Source organism: Apis florea, unplaced genomic scaffold (assembly GCF_048593485.1).
Source record: "Apis florea isolate Af1SG1 unplaced genomic scaffold, ASM4859348v1 contig_2492_pilon, whole genome shotgun sequence".
Taxonomy (NCBI): Eukaryota; Metazoa; Arthropoda; class Insecta; order Hymenoptera; family Apidae; genus Apis; species Apis florea.
The window spans coordinates 732269-752904 of NW_028256593.1; the positions used below are offsets into that span (position 1 = coordinate 732269).

At 28.7% G+C, this 20636-nt stretch overlaps 2 protein-coding genes and 2 long non-coding RNA genes across 10 annotated transcripts in view; 2 read left to right on the top strand and 2 right to left on the bottom strand.

Moving 5' to 3' along the window:
- Positions 1 to 20636, top strand: part of beta'COP (coatomer subunit beta') — a 53226-nt gene that overhangs the window by 26259 nt on the left and 6331 nt on the right. The gene's annotated exons all lie outside the window — the stretch shown is intronic.
- On the bottom strand, positions 20 to 13362 carry LOC100863529 (aquaporin-like). Of its 6 annotated transcripts, none has more exons than XM_086905891.1 (7): positions 13049 to 13270; positions 12346 to 12589; positions 10133 to 10292; positions 2775 to 2962; positions 1944 to 2087; positions 1239 to 1676; positions 20 to 814 (listed from the first exon to the last, which is right to left on the bottom strand). In XM_086905891.1, the coding sequence occupies exons 2-6, from the start codon at positions 12460 to 12462 to the stop codon at positions 1257 to 1259; spliced, it is 1029 nt and encodes a 342-aa protein (XP_086762017.1). In that variant the 5' UTR covers positions 12463 to 12589; positions 13049 to 13270; the 3' UTR covers positions 20 to 814; positions 1239 to 1256. The 6 variants fall into 6 exon arrangements, with proteins under 6 accessions (XP_086762017.1, XP_086762016.1, XP_003694175.1 ...); XM_086905890.1 differs by having other exon boundaries at positions 12346 to 12563; positions 13049 to 13233; XM_003694127.4 differs by lacking the exon at positions 12346 to 12589 and having other exon boundaries at positions 13049 to 13362.
- LOC116414467 (uncharacterized) lies at positions 2996 to 4959 on the bottom strand. 2 transcript variants are annotated; one of them, XR_015291489.1, is made up of 3 exons: positions 4802 to 4959; positions 4419 to 4548; positions 2996 to 4341 (listed from the first exon to the last, which is right to left on the bottom strand). It is a non-coding gene; the product is annotated as an uncharacterized LOC116414467 (long non-coding RNA). The 2 variants fall into 2 exon arrangements; XR_004225009.2 differs by having other exon boundaries at positions 4419 to 4940.
- LOC147657885 (uncharacterized) lies at positions 16326 to 19135 on the top strand. Its single transcript, XR_015291487.1, has 2 exons — positions 16326 to 17705; positions 18186 to 19135. It is a non-coding gene; the product is annotated as an uncharacterized LOC147657885 (long non-coding RNA).

Below are 20636 nucleotides of genomic sequence, written 5' to 3' on the forward strand. Positions count from 1 at the left end.
GTGATTTTCAAATACACAATTTTTGGAGAAAAAAAATTTTATTTAAAGATATTAAAAGTTTAATATAGATAGAATAGGTTAGACTTAGAATTAACAATATTTTAGATTCTTAAGTGTAAATATTAGAGTGTAGAAAATACATAGATATATATATAATAAAAATTTGAAACTTGAAAAGCTTATAGTCCTAGTTAAAAATTCTAATCTTTAAAACTTTTTCCATTTTTTGTGAAACGAAAATAAAATAGATCATTGTAAAATACAGAAACAATAAGAAAATAGGATAAATGTGATAAAAATATACAATGAATTTTTTAAAATGTATCAAATTTATTTACTTTTGTCTTCATATCCAAAAACACGAGATCATGATTTTAATAAAGGGAATAAAGGAATTCTTAAAAAATTCATCACTCAGAGAACGGAAGATATTGTACAAATCAGAGTTCCGTTTATCGATGATTCATCTTAAATATTATATACATAATATTTCAAAAAAATATTTTACAATTTTTAATCGCTCTGCCACTCATATTATTTTTTGGTATTCTTTCGTCGAAATCATATTAATCATATTAATCATTGATTGGCATATAATCTGAATTCCTTTTCACGATTAATTTTACACGTAGCAATATTTCGTGAAAAAAGAGAATATAAGAAAAAACAGCGATGGAAAAAGAGAAAGATCAGTCTACGCAATCAAGAACTCCTCCTCGAGACCATTTCAATCCTTCACTTCCGCTTTGTGCAATACGATTAGGATTTCTCGCTCGAATTGCGAACATGGACTATCGAAATGCGATTTTGCTCGCTGAAAGTAAAATGACAGTCGATTAACGTGGCTCGACCTATTTTCACATTTCTCTTTCTTCGTTTCGGTGAAATAGAATGGATAAAGAAATAAATAAAAAGGATGAAAGAAATTTTTTGTATAGAGAAGAAAATAGAATAGAAGAAATTGCATGAAAACTTGTATCAACTGTTTTCAGAATCATATTAGGATTTTGAAATTATTAATACACTTGATTCTAGATCCACAGAAATAATATATGATTTTTTTAATATTGAAAATTAAAGAATGAAAATAAAAAAAGTATTAGATTTTAAGACATTTTACCAAGGAAATGAAAATCTGCGTCTTTGCTTTTAATTTAAAAATTTAAATTAAAGATAATTCTAATCTATGAAAAGAAAGTAGGATTGCAGGATATTCGGCTATTTTCATCTCTACCTACCATCATTACTCTTTGTTCTTATTCTCTTTGTCCAAAATCAGTCTCGGTTCTCTTGTATAGAAATATATATCGATATATCAACGACGCCACAATTGCGCCACAGATTGGACCTAACCAGTAGATCCAATGATTTCTCCAATAGCCATTCCATATGGCTGGGCCCAATGTCCTTGCTGGATTGAGGCTGCATCCGGTATAGGGGATGAAAATTAAGCAAAGTACCGTGATACAGAAACCAAATCTTATGGGCACCGAATCTGTATTCTTCGAATTTCTATCGTCCCATAAACCGCACGCGAATAAAACCAAAATCAAGGTCGCTAAGAATTCCGCCATTATGCCCTGAAATATGTTCAGATTTTTGTGGATGTCGGTCATGCAGAAGGACGATGCTGTGTCTGGAGTAGTGGCGTACATTAGATTCACTGGAGTTATCACCTGGTGAGAAGAAAAAAATGTGATTACGAAATAGGTAAATCTCTTATCGAGATTACATCATTAAGAATCAAATAGTGAGATAAATTTTTAATATAATAATTATCTTATAAAAAAGGAAAATAGAATGGAAAATAAACCATGTCAAATTTTGAAATAAAATAAATTAAAATATACCGTGAATATTATGCAAGAATATATAAATAGGAGAAAAATAATAAATTTAGAAAGTAAAATATTAAAGCATTGATCTTTAATATAGCGTTTTACCTTAAGAAGACCGTAGCCTAACATTGCACCGATACATTGGGCAATAATATACAAGATTGACATAGGTAAAGATTTTTTCCCTAGGATCAGTGCTGCTACTGTTATAGAGGGATTTATGTGTGCGCCACTGATGTGTCCAATGCTCTGTGAAAAATAAAATATAAAAGTGGAAGGAGTAAAATATATTTAAGTAAAAAAGCATTTATGGAGGAATTTTATAATCGAAATGAATGAATCAAAGATCTTTAAAAAATTTAAAAATAGAATAAAATAGAGCTTTGAAAAGGAAAAAAGAGAATGTACATGATTGAAATGGAATTGGGTTGCCGGAAATTTAAAAATAGAATTTCAATCTAATCGTTGACCTTTTGATTTTTTGTTTGGATAGGCTTGATTAGCAATTGTAAATAGATGATGAGTTTTAGAAGTGTCAAACAGGAAAGTTGAATTGAATCAACCTATCTGAACTTCATTAACATTATTTCTCGTCCAAAGAAACGAAAATTTTAATTTAAACTAATATTGAATTAATTATAATCAAATATTATTGGCGCCATGCCTGAATTCTGAACAAATATCGAAAATTGTTAATTAGAACGTTATGAAAAATTAAAATTATTAATATTTTTCTACTCTAGTTCTTTTTTAAATTAGATTCTTTCACTTAAATTTATTAAATATTTTCATGAATACTTCTCTTATTAAAATTCATTTATTCCAAAAGATGAAGAAAATTCAATGAAATTTTTTGGATAAGAAAAGATTCATCTTTTCTTATCTAAAAAAACAGCATTCTGTAATAATGTAGGATCATTTTTCAAGACTTCTCACCTGTATAGCTATCAAGACAGCTAGTCCAAATGTTAAAGAGATTTGTAATACTGAAGGGTTAATCCCCAAACTCCCAATGCAGCCTGCACATCCTATGAACACCAAAATGGCAGTGCCAATTGTCTCACTGAGGGCAATGGTAAATATCTCCCAACCGCTGACAGTTTCATTTGTCAAACTGTTCAAGCCTGGAACGAAAAAAAAAAAAAAAAGAAAGAAAATCTATGATTTCCTAAAATCAAAAGTTGATTTCGATCTTGCCGTAAAAAAATTCTTGTGAAGAAAATTTGATGCATCGTCTATTTAATAATTGTTAGGAAGAATATTCCACTTTCGAACGTACGATCATTTTTAAGAAAGATAGATTTCTTCCAAAAAATCTCATAGATTGCATAATAAAATATTTTCTTAAAATTCAAGAACGTACTTTTGCACAAAAAATAAAAAGAAACCGTGATTTGAATACAATAACACGTTATTTTGTTAATCAAATTTATCGGATTTAAAGAATAACAAAATCGTAAAATCATTTTCTTCATTTTCAATTTAGAATCCTAAAGAACTTTCTCATGATGGCATATAAGAACACGTTTTTCGAGTTGCATAATACATCACTTCGCTAAGAGTTCGTGCGTCAAAGAGAATGAATTTTCCTTGATGCACGTGAAATTGAACGGTTCGAATAACTGTGAAAAATTATAAAACCAATTGCAGCCACATCTTGCGCGAAACGATGAATTTCCATTTAAATTTTCACCACGCGATATAGCCCACATCTGGATCTCCCAGTTAAAGAGATTGGACGAAACGGGTTAGAAACATGGTAATGGGAATGGTGGCCGATATCGTTGGCGCCAAAGTAAACAGAGGCTTCGGTGGAATACAGATGTCAAGGAGATGGCTATTGGTCGAAGAAAGAGGTTTAACGAAGAGACACGCGGCGAATGCATAATGAAGAAACTGCGGCAGGAGAAAGGTGGAACATTAGAGGAGCCGCCGTGGCTTGATATTCGAGCCGAGGTGGAATAATGCTCGCAAGCACGTGCGAGATTTTCGTGGCGCACGGCAGATCCACGCTCGATCGGCTGCAATTTTCTTAATTACGTCGGCAGCCCCTCCCCGACTCATTAAGGTAACCGTGGACGTGCACGATCGATGCCGTTTCCAGATGGAATTGCCCCTGGATCATGCGAAATTTCCTCTTTGCACCACTCGCTCTACAATCTACAATCCTGGGTAGGGCATTAGGCGAGGGTGGAAATGAGGTCTCTAGAAACTTATTCTGCTATTAGAATTGTTGTTTATATGTTAAATTACGTTACTTGATTCTACATGAAATCTTATATACATATATTTTGTAAAAAATTGTGATAAGGATTTAATTTACCTTCGGTTTTGTTAAAAAAATATATTTTAAATTTATTTGAACATTTCTTGAGTTGTGTTATTTTTAGGATATTTTGTAAATCTTGTATCTGTGTTGAGGATCTTTGATTTGGTATGAAAATGTTCTAAATCTGTTTGTATCTTGAATTAATTTAGTTTGAAGTATTCTGTTTATGAAATCCTAGATTTGTAAAAAAATGTTGAGAATATTTATCCTGTATATATGAAACTATATGCTTATAAAAGAATCTAACTTACCTTTCGACACTACACTTGAATCACTTTTGTGTGAATCATCCTGTATATGAAATTACACTTATAAAAATGATTAAAAATTTTGCAGAAATTTTGATTCTGATCAGAACAGATTACTCAAAATCAAATATATCTGAAAGTGGAAAATAAATTGGATTTTTTTAGAGAGAAAATTCATGGATCCAATATGATTATGTATAGATGTATAAACTTGCACAGTGACGGTCAATATTGTAGAAGTTTATCATCTCTTAAAAAATCTCTTAGAATTGGAAAAATAAATAGTTTTAAAAGAAATTTAAAAATTTTTCGAAATAAATGAATAATTAAAAATTATATTTTTATAATCAGTATGTATTTTAAGTGATGTAGCAAGAATTATATACTTTTATTGAACAATATCCAAGCCTGATTATAAGTATTTCTGTTCCATTTATCGCAGAGAGCCACTAATCTCGGGTCACTATTACGTATACATATATTAAAAATGATAAAAGAATGCTATCAATGATGAAGAAATCAATAGCATAGGTCATATGAATTTCTGGATGGATAAATGTGAAATATAAAATCTAAGATTTTTCATTCATAATATTTATCATATAATTATTATGAAAACTGTACTAACATTGAATATATTTTAGTAGATTCTTTTTTTCACTCAATCTCGTTTCTAATATATTGAATGAAACAAGATATAATTAATGATAAAAAAAGTTATTTATATTTTTCATCATAATTTTTTCTGTAGCATGTAAAATGTATAAACTTCTAAATTTTTTAGTTCTATAGTTTTTGAGAAAAACTAGTCTTTAATAAATTTTCCTGGAACATTAAACGTGAATCATTGTTAAATATATCTCTCAAGTATCTTGTTAAGTAATTTTCAAGACTTTTAGCAGTATTACGATAAATGAATTATTTTATGTATTCAGCCAAATCATCCACATAATTTCTGAAAATATATTTAATGAATCATTCTGTATATTTTAATAAATCAATTAACTTTGAGTTTATCTTTTAAAATATATGGAAAAAATCACTAAAAGAAATCATCGTTAGGGCAAAAATTTTTGTATATTTTATAAAGCTGTAATAAAAAAATTACAATTTTGATTAGAAATTTCGAAACTCGTTGACAATTTTCAGATAACCCAATTTTATCCACAGATTCTCTCGCGTGCATAGTTAGACATAGGATATGCGGAAACACGTTTGGCCCAGAATTACGTAGAGTTCTCGTGATTAACCGTATACCGGCCGGATATAATTAGAAGGCAACATGTGTCACGCACAATTTCCATTAACGTCCCATCGAGAGTGACAGCGATCACTCATTGGCGTTTACCTCGGCTTTCAGGTTTGATTCCATATTGACAAAAGCCTAATTATTGGAAAAGGGGAGACCATAGTATTATTCAAGTCTATAGAAATGCTTTAACTTTTACAGAATGTATATTCTTTATATAAAATTAGGTTATGTATATTGTATATTTTATTCGAATTGTAAAAAAGAATAATTTGATGTGAAATAAGTTTAAATTGATAATATATAAAGTAGAAAAAAACTGGTTTTTAGATTTAAGATATATATATGTATAATTTTATATATAAATATATATTATATGTATATAATTTTCTATATGTAAATTAAAAAAAAAAAATTTAATAATATAGAATTCAGAATATATAGGAATACATATGAGATCAACCTTAATGAATATTATATCATATCTGATATATTTAAACTGAATGTAATAGTTTATTAATGTTATAAAATATCTTGAATGTATGTTTAAGCTATTACTTTTTTATGTAACATGAAAACTCTTGTTACATAAAAATGTAAAGTAGTGTGAATTGCTTGAAATAGCAATTAGAAAACTTTTTCTCATAATATGGTACAAATTTTATTATAATTTATTTAAGAATGAGGAAGTTTTAGAAAATTGCGTATAACTAATAGTGATTTGAAATTTTTGTTTCATAAGATCATTTATATAGAAGTTCGTTGATGGTATCTGAGTTTCATAATTACGAGTAGAATTATAAGAAGTTTAGGTGTTACCTGTAATTACGATGAAAGTTACTCGTTCATAATTAGAAAACATGACTTAGAAAAGTGAAAGGATCATCGTTTACCTTTCGAACTCGATAAAAAATCCACGTTTTCCTTATTTCCTATATCAATTACAATTTATAGTGCTACTCTATACGCCATCTACTCATAATAGAAAGAATTACCAATCACTCAATCGCATGGCTCGATAAAGAAGAAAATGATTATGTCGATGAAAAATCCTGATGATAAAAAGTCTGATAAATTGATATTTCATCACATAATATGTATTTAATTTATCTGAAATAAAATGAAATTTCTTCTTTCGTTTTTTCGTAAGTCAGAAATTTTTTCCATTTAATATATGCTTGTAATGTAACATCATAAACTCGAAGAAAGTACATCACATGATTTATAGATATCTCGATATATTTAAAACCGAAACAATAGAGTCCCTCTCGAATTAATAGCGTGTCGAGAGACTGGAGTAGAAAGCGCGCATGGAATTAATTTCTGTCTCGCCGCAGTTTAGTCGCTGCCTGGTTCATATAGCACACGATTCGACGAGAACACGCGCAAAAGCTCCCTAAGATCGAGGACTACTTCTTGCTCGAGCGTTCCACGCTCCAATTAACGTCGCTTCCGTGCTTTCCGCAACATGTTCACCTCAGCATCTCTTCGCTTAACAAATTCTCTATAATCTAAATAGGAAAAAATTTTTCTTCTTCTAATTGAATTCAGGTTAGTTTGCTGAGATAATAACACGCAATTAAGATTAGATAGATATTGATTTAAAAAAATATTTAAAAAACATTGAATAGTTAGAAATCTCCTAAGAAATCTTTATTGTTATTTATATTAATTTTTATAATTTTAAAAAAAACATTCAAAATATCAGGGTAAAATTAATTATGATAATTAATTTGATTATTTCATCGAGATCTCTTATCAAACTGATCATAGTTTAGCTGTATCTTTTTATATCTGTACATACTTAAATGAGTTACAAGTATGACAGTAGGTCAAGTTCGCAGTGAATGCATAGACCGGTTTCCAAAACAACACTATTTATCCTCTTTCCACATCATATCATATGTATATAAAAACTTTAAGTAATCAGCGTTATGTTTAATAATAATAAAATCTTCATTTAAAATTTCTTCAACTTAATATTTATTTCATTAGTGCTATTTTATTATTTTGTATATTTTTTAAATGCACATTTCATAGAAATATCATTAAGGGATTTCTACATTATCTAATATCACTTTATATAGAGTCAGATTAGGTTCCTTTCACTTACACACGTTCATAAGATGGTGCATCTCGTTACTTTCTAAGACAAAGTAAATAGAATTTATGGATCGGTTTTCATGAGATGAAAATACGTTTGAAGATTCTCCTGAAGGATCATTCATTAGAATTTACGAATTCAAATAATGGATAAATTGTGAATTGGATGTGTTCCAATTAGAAATTTCTTGAAGAATCAGGTTTATCGATGACTTTTACAGACTGGAAAGAAAGTATCATTCGAAAGTATGTGGAACGAGGAAAATAAGGGAAATCACTTCGATTATATCGATATTGTGGCGCCACCATGAAGGATATTATTTCACATGATTTCGCGTTTTGCAAGTAGGACAACCATAAGAATATATTTCGTTAATGGATCTATAAATCAGAATAAACAATCGGTGTGACAATAAGATATTTAGAAGATGAGGTTTCGCTTTCTTTATTTTAAAACCTTATTCAGATTATTCGAATTACTATGAATTCAACCATCAATTCAAACTACTTTATCATTGTGAGTTTGTTATTCTTTTCAATTGAAATGACTTAAAGTTTTCTTATTAGTTAAATTACTTAATTTTTAATCCTATTAGTAAAAATTTTTTATTATTAACCATTTCACGGTGGATCATTCGAAAGAAATGATACGATGACCATTTTTTCAAAACATAATTACATATAAACATTTCTAAATAATTTTTTTTTATCAAGAAATATAATTATATTAAAAAAAATATATTTTTTTGAGTCGTTAATAATTAGTTTGCTTGATATCAATAATTTTTACATAGAATCAATCAATAATTAATAAATATTTGTTTCTCGTGTTAATTCAAGGTACGTTCATTATTTATATATTAATGCATTATAAAGAGGGCTCAAAAAGTTGGAAATTAACATGATATTTTCAACAGCCCTCAATTTCCATAACGGTGCTTTTAGAAACCGGGTTTAAGTCTTGTTGCTGAGTATCGACATGGTTTTCTGGTCGTGGGAAAAGACGAGGTATTGTTGACATTTCTTGAAAATCATTTTCATGGTAGTATAATCTCGTTTCATTTTTAAAGTGATGCATTAAATTTTCAATATCATAATTTATCAATTACAACTTTTTAGGGAAAAAATATTTATTTTTATGATCATATTCAGAGAAATGTAAGATTTTAAGGTTAACGATCCCTAGAAATATTTTTCTAACCTTAACAATTCTCAAGTTCAAATAGCAGGTCTGCTAATCTAAAAATAAGTCTTATAAATTAGATGAGGCGTAGTAAAGTCATAATAAATATATGATTTTATTATCCGGCAATTTGTAGCTTGTTGATTTACACGCATGGCAATGACTGTTCCTCAACACGGTGATAATTACTTCACACTATGTCACAATGTAACGAATGAGCTATCTTTTGAGTTATTATTCATCATAGAATCATTCAAATCTCTGATATATGCAAATGCAATTAATCGAATCGTTTTTCAAAATTCAATTGAACTGAAATTTGACACGCAAAAACGAAAAGTTTTATTTAAAAGTTGTTTGATGAGTTTTCATAATTTAGTGATATTTATAATAAATTGAACTTTCCACAAAATTTATTTTCCTTAATTTTTCTCGCGTAATGACATCCATCTAACGTGATATTCTAGTTACTTTTTTTATTCCAAAAAAAGAACTAAACGAAAGAATAAATGCACCATAGATAGATATTCTCCATTATGAGACAATTTTTCTAGTAACGTAGGCAAGTTTTTTCGTCGTTTTTCACGATAAATGAATATATGGAGCGTAGAATATAATTAAGGTCGATTATTCACCGCTCACAACTTCCGTTTCACGTGATGCACTTTCCGGTTGATCACGAGATCTCTGGCATCTTGTTTTCTTGAAATATACGGCGCGTTGCCCATACTTTCTTTTCTTTCACCGAGTAAGATCGAATGTACAACGTTCACCTTTCTAAGTACGCTCGAATTTTTATATCTGGTGGAATTTCATCGGGATTAAACGAAACTCCAATCATCTTTTCTTTTTTCTACATATCGTTTTTTTTAATTTTTGTTTTTTCGCACACGAAGTTAATAAGAATGAAAATTTTCGTTCCTCTTTCGTTGGATGAATCATTTTTAATTTAATTTTAGAATCAAAGCAAGAAAAAATAAATAAATCCTTAGATTTATTTCTAATATAAACTCGAAATAATTGAAAACATCCCTCAAACTTTATAACTACTATATTTTTTGAAATATCTTCGAAATTAAAAGATCTTTTACGAAAAATATTTTCTAAGATTAAAGCTTAAAAGACTTTAAAAATTCAAAATATCCGTGGAAGCTAAGATAAATAGTTGAAAAGTTCACTTACATGGCGTCACGATCTTTTCCTTTGCAGCCTGTATGCTAGAGCTCGGATTGAACGTGATGCCAAGGTCTTTCGATTTTCCACCCGCATTGTCCGCGATTCCACTCGTCTGTATTATCGAGATTCCAGCTGGTTCCATATCGATCGAGTTTGCCCGTCGAATCTGTCGAAAATTCAATCGAATTATATTTTTCATAATAAAATGAGAAAATCGAGTATTTCGAGATAAGATACTTGGAAACGAAATAACAATTTTGAATGCACTCTTATATAGAGAAAAATTTTCACGAGAATAAACAAAAATTTTTATTTTTGATCCAAGATTTCTTTGATTAATATTGTGAAATTATAATATACGTCGTTTCTCGACTTTTGTTATCAGAAGAACGAAATTTTTTTTTTTAAAGAAATCGTAAATCGCGTTGACAGAAAAGCAAAAAATAAATCATGCGACTATAAATCATTTCGATATTCATTTGCGTCGAAAATGAAAATTGATAAGGAGGAAGGTGTACCGGTTGTTGCAAATCTAGTATTACGTTTTCTGCATTCTCAATGCCAAGAGTATTACATATGGATTCCATTTTTCTTCGCATAAATCTTGAATTAACTTTCAATTTCTTTTCAACGAATGAATTGGAATATCTCTATTCAAAAAATCGAAATTTTGTTATTTTACAAAAGAAAACCTTTCATTTAATTTTGTTTGCTGGTGTCACATCTTCGATAATTTGAGAATCGAACACTGAAAAATCAAAGATTATTATTATCCTTTGCGATATTATTTTTTTTTTATTTTAATTAGAAGAAAAAAAATTATAATGCAAAGGACTTTAAAAAAATCTGTATTATGAATATCATTACAAATGTTTCAACATGGAAACATTAATTATTCTTTGTACATGTTCAACAAGATTTAATTAATTTTCCTTTTCTTTTTTTTTTTTTTTTAACGAGCCAAATTTAATTTCCAAAAATCAAATCGTGATACAATTCGATCAAATACTTACCACGATCCTGTGTGACGGTAATATTCGCGAGATGACAGGAAATCGAGGATGTATAATCGAAACAGAAGCTAGTTAATTAGCCAACCGCAGTCACACTTTGACGCCGCGGATAATTAAATTCTGCCGATTGAAACTGAATTCGTCTAATTGATACCGAGTTCTGTTATACCGTGCCAACACTTAATGACCGGCGTTAATGAGCCACGTTATCATTGTGTTCCCATTACACCTGGATAATTACTTATGGAAAAAGTCGAAACAATTTCGAACTTCCTTATCGACCTAGATTTTAGACTTAGGCTAATGGGATAAACTCCTTATGGGATAAGGAGGATATCCAGATATTTCTTATTTAAAATAAAATTTGAAACTCTTTATATTGATAATGAAAGATTCTTAAATTTAATTCGATCATTGTCATTGTTTGCTAATTCACGTTTGTAAATTTATTTAATATCAGAAGATATTATTGATAACAAAGGTTTAATTATATTCGAAAAGATTCTGGGTGAAACATGATAAAAGGTTAAAATATGGAAATTAATTGCGGTTTGACTCCTTCCGTTAATTGCAATATTAATAAATTTTGTCCGATCGAATCGAAATATATTTTTTTTTTAATGATCGAATTAATTAACGATTTCATCTTTGAATTTGAAAAATCGATCGATTCGGTTTTATTATTAAACGTGTTTAGTTTCTGGAAAAGGTATTAAGTTATTCACGTTGATAATTTGAATCGTAATGGGGAAAAAATGGAATAAATAATAATCGTGTTTCAAAATAAATGTTAAAAAATACTCGTAATATTGTTTCTCTCTTTTCCGACTTGTAAAGTTATAACTTCTAATTGGCTCGAGCTAACCTTTAAGTTTGATATTTACACACTTTAAAATCCTTATTCTTTTACTTGAATATATCTTAGAAATATTTCACCATAGCAATTAACTTGTTACTGCAACGATTCACGTTTATCTTGTAAATGTGTTTGTATTTTGTATTTATAAATAAAGTAATAATTATTCGGTTGATTATCATAGACAAAAGAACTTTACTGCATATTCTGGACCCTGTAAAGTCATGGATAATCATATTTTAATCCCTGACCAAGAATTTCACGATAACGATGTAATCTTTCATGCGCGCGTAAACATAGGTATTGTTGGTAATCAAAAATCGTATGTATGTACATGAAATTTAACGTACCGTGACCAAACTGTAAATTAGCAGTTTCCAGTTGTGAATTGTCCTTGCGATTAGAATTCGTATTAGAAAGAATTCAAATAATTTCTTAATAACTCTTTCGATCTTCATATGCGTCATCCGAATTTAATTCTTTCGTCAAATTATACTTTTGCTTGTACTCGCCTTTCAATTTCATCGTTCAAACCTTTTATCGGATTTTATTCCTTCTTTTTTTTAATCTTTCGTAATTAAACGTAAATTAAACCTTAAATTTTAAAATCTCTGCGATTTCAAATGATTCGAAATCGTAATTTTCACTTTTTTAATTTCAAATTACAGGAATACAAAAATACCTCGAAATTCAAATTTCTGCGCTTTTTTAATTCAAAGTCCAGGTTTAAACTTCGACTCAAATTTCGATAAAAAATTCAAATATTCCAAATTATTATTTCCAAAAAATCGGCCAAAGAGATTAATTTATCTCTCAAGCCTCCAAATGATTCGAAATCGTAATTTTCACTTTTTTAATTTCAAATTACAGGAATACAAAAATACCTCGAAATTCAAATTTCTGCGCTTTTTTAATTCAAAGTCCAGGTTTAAACTTCGATTCGAATCTATAAATATCCGTTCTCATATTATTATATTCCAAAAAATAAAAAATTCGAATATTCCAAATTATTCCGATTCTCCCAAAAAAAAAAAAAAAAAAAAACTGACACACCTTAAGCGAGCTGGAGATCGGCCAAAGGGGTTAATTTGTCTCGCAAGCCTCCTCCCTCGCACGGGGCGGCGAGCGCGCAGAATGGAAACACGTGGTGCGGCCACCAGGTTCCCTTGATGCGGCCACCACGTTGGAAACGGCCACCGTCACACCTGGACGAGAACAGAGGCGGCTTTTACTTCCGCGATTCGGCACCGAATGTCGCGTGGCTTCGACGAGACTGAATCGTTCCGCGACTCGTTTCTACCTCTATATGTAGAAACTCCTCCTCTGCCAGACACCGAGCCTCCCGTTACTTACTGCCAAATCGATCTGCCGACACAGTTTCGTCGCATCCTTTCCGATCATAGCCGTGGCGAGGACGATACTCTTGGAACGCTTCGTTTCCTCGAAACGAAATTCATTCAAAACTCAAACGTGACGATTTCGACTCGCGTAAAGTATTCCAAGTTATTTTTTAATTATTAATCATTAGACAAGACGAATATCGAGAATTTTATTTTCTCAATTTTTTCAATCGTTTCTTTATATTCTTCGAAAAATTACTTTTATTATTAAGGAAGCGAGTATATATCGAACGTGTCGTTTTGTACAAAGTTATAAATATTTTTAAACGTTTCGTGGGACGAGGGAAAGGTTAAGTTCATTTAGGTCGGATATTCGATCGATTATACGAAATTTCAAAAGTATTTGTCGCGATATTGTAACAATATTTTCTCTCTCTCTCTCTCTTTTAAAATTGTGCTTTGTTAAATAAATTTTCCGCGAATATTTTGCAACAACATTAAGATAAGAAGGTTTCGTTCTTTATCTCGAAAAGAAATATTTTCCGTCTTGGACTATTTGAAAAAGCAAACAAGGTAATGTATAAAGATTCATCGTTGTAAAAAAAATTTATTCTCAATCTCCTCCCTCGATCATATTTTTTTCCATTTAAAGGATGCTCTTCTGATGATATACTTTTAGAAAACGTTTTGCAAAATTACGGAAACACGCGAATTTCGACTCGGTGATCGTAAATCTCTGGTGGGAACAGTCAGAATTGGAAACTTCACGGTGACAGGGATCAGTAAAAGCGCAAGTTTTATTGCGGAATACTTTCAAAGAGAATGGATTGTTATGTCACGTAGTAGTACGTGAACGGGCCGCGTCTTTTACGAGGTAAAAAAACCATGGCAATAGTTCAAAGATCTTTATAAACGTCGGTTTATTAAAAGCCCATCTTTTTTTCCAAACACGTAGGGCTTACGTGCCTGTTATGCAGCTCCAATGAATTCTTATCCTTTTTTTTTTTTTTTTTTTTTTTTACGCTCTCGTAAGAGATAACGGATCACCGATGATCGATCGTAGAATAATAATCGCGATATGATGATACGAGATCACGGATGTTTCTCAGCTCGCATAAATCGTGGCGCACGTATACATCGTGCACGTGAGCAGAATTCAAATTTTACGCTACAATTTCTCTGAAACTTTAATTTCCCTACGCGAATTTTCAATTCGAGAAATAACAACAAATTAAGAACGTTCACGGTTTGTAATCCCTTCTAAATTGAAAGAGAACGAATGGAATAAGTGTTCGAATAAATGTTCGTAAATTGAGTGTAAATTGAGTGAAAGATGATTTCATTCGAATTGGTTTTTTATTTTGAAAAATGTAGAATTACCCCTTCAATTTGCATCAAATGTTTTTATTTAACAATAATATAGATTTGTTAGATTCAGAGACTTTGTACTATTATATTATGAGAAATTACATCAAAGTATACATTTTCTATACTTCAAGTTTTTACATTTTCGAAAAACACAGTATCAGGATCTATGATAGAAAGAATCGATTCAAAAATTTTGTCCACTCTTACGACTTTACAATAAAAAAGCTGTAATATTATCTTTTTCATTAAAAAAAAGAAAAAAAAAACAAGACTAATTCAAAAACTTTCTATTATAAATCATAATTCATAATTGATTCTTAATAAACACGTGTCACGTGCATAAAAAGTAAAATTTATGATCTTCCAATTTGATGGACATAAAAAAATAATAAATTAATTCAATTTTCTGTTTTTCCCTCGTATAACGTAATGCGAAGAATTTTTATTCGTTTTCATATAGCTCGATTTGTCGTTTACGAGCCGGTCAGAAATAGAGAAGGAATTATTTGCGTTGCCAAATATTCCCGCGTTATTTCTAGCCACGCGTATTCTTGAACTGTTGCAACGTTGCATAATTACGGTAACAATCACTCAATCGAGTGGAAAAATTTCACGAAACGAAGAAGAAGTTCGATCTATCGATCGATCATTCTCTAAATAGGAATCCTCGACACGTTATCGATCCATAATTTTCATCATCGAATTGCACGATAATGAACGAGTGAGTGAGGTAGCAATCAAAAAGATTCGTTTCGTGGTTGAAACAGCGTTGAATTATTACTGTTTCAGAATTTTTCAACTTCGTTACATTAATCGAACGAATCGTTTCCCAAGCAAAGAATACATGCATACTAACGTTTTTAGTAAAATATTATTATTCTTGAGAAAATAGCATATCTTTTGCATTAAAATCATAAAATTTACACAATTTATATAAAATACGAGTATTAAAATATTCTCTTTTATAATAATTTAGGATAATAAAGGAAGAGAAAGATTCACATAATTTAAGTTTTATAAATTCTGAAATATATATGTATATTTATTATAATATTGATAAGAGAAATAAGTTGATTGCCAAGTGTTGTTAGTGGGTAGTACTTACTAGTGACGTAAAGGGGTCACGGATGACTGGAATTAAATAAGGCATGTAAAAATAGGTAAACAGTTTTTTATTGTATAATTTTAAACATTTTTAATAATTATAATAATAATATATAGTAAGAAATATGAATTTAATCAATTTAATTTTCTTCAATGAAGTTATATTGAATATATTCCATCAATTCTATCCACCTGAAATACCTTTGTCACTTGAAATAATATGCAAAAACATCTATTTATAAGACTTATAAGATCGAAGAAAAGACGTAATATGATGCAATGATTTTACAAGTGGAAGAGAATATGAGAGATCTGAAAATTAATTTTATTTTTTTCAAATGAAACATCTAATTTTTTATAACAAATTCATTTGTATAAATACGAAATTGAATATTAAAATAATAAAATCGACTTTCAAATCTTATATATATATATATATATATATTTATAAATAAATTATTATTTATTTATAAGTATTATCTCTACTCTAAAATAAAATTTCGTACAATCGTATTTATTTCAATTCGAATCGGCTACTTATATTATCTCAATTCTTGAGATAATCAAAATGAAAAATCAAGCTGTAAATTATACCTGATATTTAACCTGTCGAGAATAGATTGTAAATGATTGTAAATAGCGATATGACATCTACGTTGACACTAGCTTTGATAGATTCCTTTGGCGCGAACCGATGATTAAATTAATCGTGATTGTAAATATGTAAACGTGGGATTTACCGATTGGGAAAAGGTAGGTAAATTCGAACAAATTGCGCGGATTTTAGAGGATCATTTTCCATATGTCTCAATTTTCTCGTATTAATCGATTTTATCTTAACCATAGGCTAGGATTTCAAATTTCAAATCAGACGTGGAAACTAAGTGTCGACGACGTGAATCGTTTGAGAAAAAAAATAAAAATCCAAATGATTGTGATTCTTATTTATTTTATTTTCACTTATTATTATTCATTTATATATATCATTCAACTTCAATATCTCAAAGATATTCTAACATAAACTTTTGCACAATTAAATTAATGAAATATTATTATTATAAAATTTAAACAATTTATATAAAATACATATATTAAAATATTCTCTTTTATAATAATAATAAATTTGATAATAAAGAAAGAGAGAGATTCACATAATAAATTTTATAAACTCTAAAATATATATATATATATATATTATTTATACTATTTGATTTATAGTTATTAAATTATGCAAAAGGGCTCTGAGAATTCTGAGAAATTTCAAAAATAACCTAATTCATGTTTGTCGTATTGACTGATTCAAATTTCAATAATGAAAATATTTTTCCAATGAATTGTTATCTAATATTGTAAGAAGTCGAGATGATCATTTTTCTTATCCATCGTGTATGAAACATTAAGTAGACATGTTCTTGACTTATTGCTGACCCACTGCTCCTTTCCAGGTAACAAGAATTCTACCACAATTACACAGCGAATACATTATTTATTCGTTTCTCTTTTCGTCATCAATGCTTTTCGTACTTTTTTATTCGTTATTATTTTTTTTCAGTTCTTTGCACAAACTTTTGTTTCATCGATCATACCTCATCATGTTATTCCATAGGTGGAAACGTTTTTTCTTTTTTTTGTTTTTCTTTCTTCTGAACGTCGATCAGTCTGTGATCTATGCTATCGATCGACGCGCTGCTTCGGAAAATCGTCACAGCGGAAGTTATATCGCGTATTGATATACGAGAACACGAAGATTTAAGATCAGAGACAGTTTCATGGGAGGAAATTCCTTTCCCTTTTTGCTAGTATTGGTTGTTGGTTCTTGCTTCCGGCTACCAGAGACTTCTGGTATCCGTTTCCCGGTCGGGTTTTGTTCTTTTGAAATATGACATTCAGGAAGTCAGGTATGTACCTGAATTACTCTCGCATGATCATTCCTATAATCACTCATTTTTTCTGAGTTTTAATCCTTTGTCTTCGTTCTTTTTTCTTTCTTTCTTTTTTTTAGTTATTAATGAAAAAGAGAATTGAATATTTTTTGAATTCTTCAAACTGATAATACTATCTATAAGATTAGTATGTTACTTGACTCATAGAAAATAGGTTATGTTTAAAAAAACATTAGAAAAAATTGTTTTAATATATATATATAGTTTCATCTTTTCAAGAAATAAAATATATGAATCATCTTTTATAATAATTAACAAAATAACAAATCGCTTAATGTATTTTAATTTTAATTATAAAAATCATCTGCCATTCATTATACAGTATATATCAAGATATATATATGATTTATAATTGTAATTAAAATACTTTATTTTCATAATTATGTAGGAGAAGGTGCTTCTATTTATAATTAATAAAATCGCATATGTTTTCAGATGTCAACTTTTCACTCTACACAATCCGAATCCAATATTCACCGATATAATTGGCGCAACCGTTAACAAATATAATTATGCATATTCAAATTGATAAGTCGATCATCGTTATCAGTCAGTGTCGATATAATATTTCTATTTGTCAAACAAATCCAGAAGCTAAAATACAATATTAATAGTATTTCTGGTTGATTCGTGGTCGATAAGCCAACGAATGGGCTAACTAACCGATCATGGTTTCGCAGAACGTTTTTTCGCAACCGAAACGGGTCAACGACTCGAAGCTAGAGACGAAAACATTCCCTTCCGTATTCGTGGAATTTCGAGACGAGTAACTCGCAGTAAACGGCGTATAATATTAAGTTGAGTAATAAGTTCGCGTTTCTCTAATAGAACATTAACGCTGAGAAAATTGAAGAGGAGTTTCTAGGTTTATCATAGAAATTATAATATGAAAATAGAGAAATATAAAAATAATAAATATATAAAAATATGGAAAATATGTTATTTTTTGTAATGTTGAAAAAGAAATTATTACTTATAACTTCAAAGTTGTTATTAAAAATCAATTTTGATTTAATAAGTTTAATTAAAACCAATAAGCTTAAATTAAATCCAACAAATAAATTAATTATATATTTATTACATATTTCTGACTTAATTCATATTTTTAATACAATATTCATATATATATATTATACATTCATATATCTGATAATTATTTCTTATCAAACAAACAATGAATATTTAATGAAATAACGACATTATCTAAAATCAACGATCAAGTATAATTACAAATTATATATTTTATCAATTATTCATCAAATAAATATTATTGTCATGTTAATAATTCTAACAATTCTACTTATACAATAGTAGTTGATTAGTCTACATTTTGCATACAAAGCATGAAGAATAAAAAAAAATAGATGAAGAAATCTTATTTCAAATCTATTCTACTTTACTTATTTTTTAATATTCATATTTCCCTAGAAGCAAAAATAATTCGACCGCAAAATCATGACTACCAGATCTTCAGAGGCTATACCTAAATGGTTAAAGTTCAGAAAGCGGGTCACCTCTTTCTGGATCGAGAGGAAACAATCACGAACTCATTTTTTCCCTAGAAGAACTTTTATAATGATAATTTCAGCTACTCGTTTGGACAATTGTGATTTGATGATGGAAAATCCTCAGATTGGTTAATAAAACAGATTTATCTTGTAATAATCATCTACTGATAAACAAATTCTAGAATGCATGGAGATTATTAGTAAGAAATTTTATTATCATTTGATAATAATTATTAAAGTATTAATCATAAAATTTGATAGAAAACTGTTGAGAGAGATAACATATGCAGTAATAATTTAAACTTTTGAATACTACTATACTATTATACATTAAGAAAATTGCAAGAAAAATATTGAAATTTTTAATATATAATAAACTTAAAATTTATGTTCATTCTGTAAACATAATATTTGTGATTCATAAATATTTAAATATTACATATCTTACATTTGCGTAATATAAGATTTGAAAGCGTTAAAAGAATTAAGAAAGATAAAATATAATTAATTTTTGCTCATTGTATTCTTCATAATTAATAATCCAAATATAACTTATAGTATCATTATTGCCACAAATTCATTTATCATAAATATCCGAGTTATTAAAAATATCGCAATTCCAATAAAAAAGTAGCTTTCTTCATCAAATTGAAAATCTGTCATTTTTTAAAAATTAAATAATACCTGAAAATCGATTTGTTAACTTATAGGATAATAAGTTATCAACAATTATAAAGTACATGTTTCATTTTTATTTAGAAGAAAAATTACATATTTCATGATAGATGCATACAAGAATAATTATATTTTTAAATTATTTCATAAATCGCATTTTTACAATGAATAATCATATTTTTATATTGGCTTATTGATACAAATTATTTATCATTCTTTTCGATAAAATTTCAATGAAGCACGTGCTTTTATTGTCAATATTTCTTCAATTAATTACAAAGGAATGTACTTATAATTATCTTATCACTTTGATTTTTTAAATATTCATCTAATATGATCTAACATTTTAATATTCTCTTATTAATCAATAAAACAATTCATAATTGTTTTAAAAAAAGACAAATAAAATTAATATCGACATTGTTATTTAAAAATTTGACAAAATATATATGGACAAGAAGAACAAATAGAATAAAAAGTAAACACTTAGCGCCATCTCTAGAGCACCATCGCTATAAATAAAATCAATATATAAACGAAAAAAAAAATGATATAGCTATAGAATAAGAATTAACATTCAGCGCCTTATCAAAAAGCAAAATAAGTTAGAATAAGAATTGAAGATTAACGCCATCTCGTGTTTGGATTTCTAATTCTGGCTTGTTACTAAAGATGTTAAACGTATTTTCATTATTTAATTTTT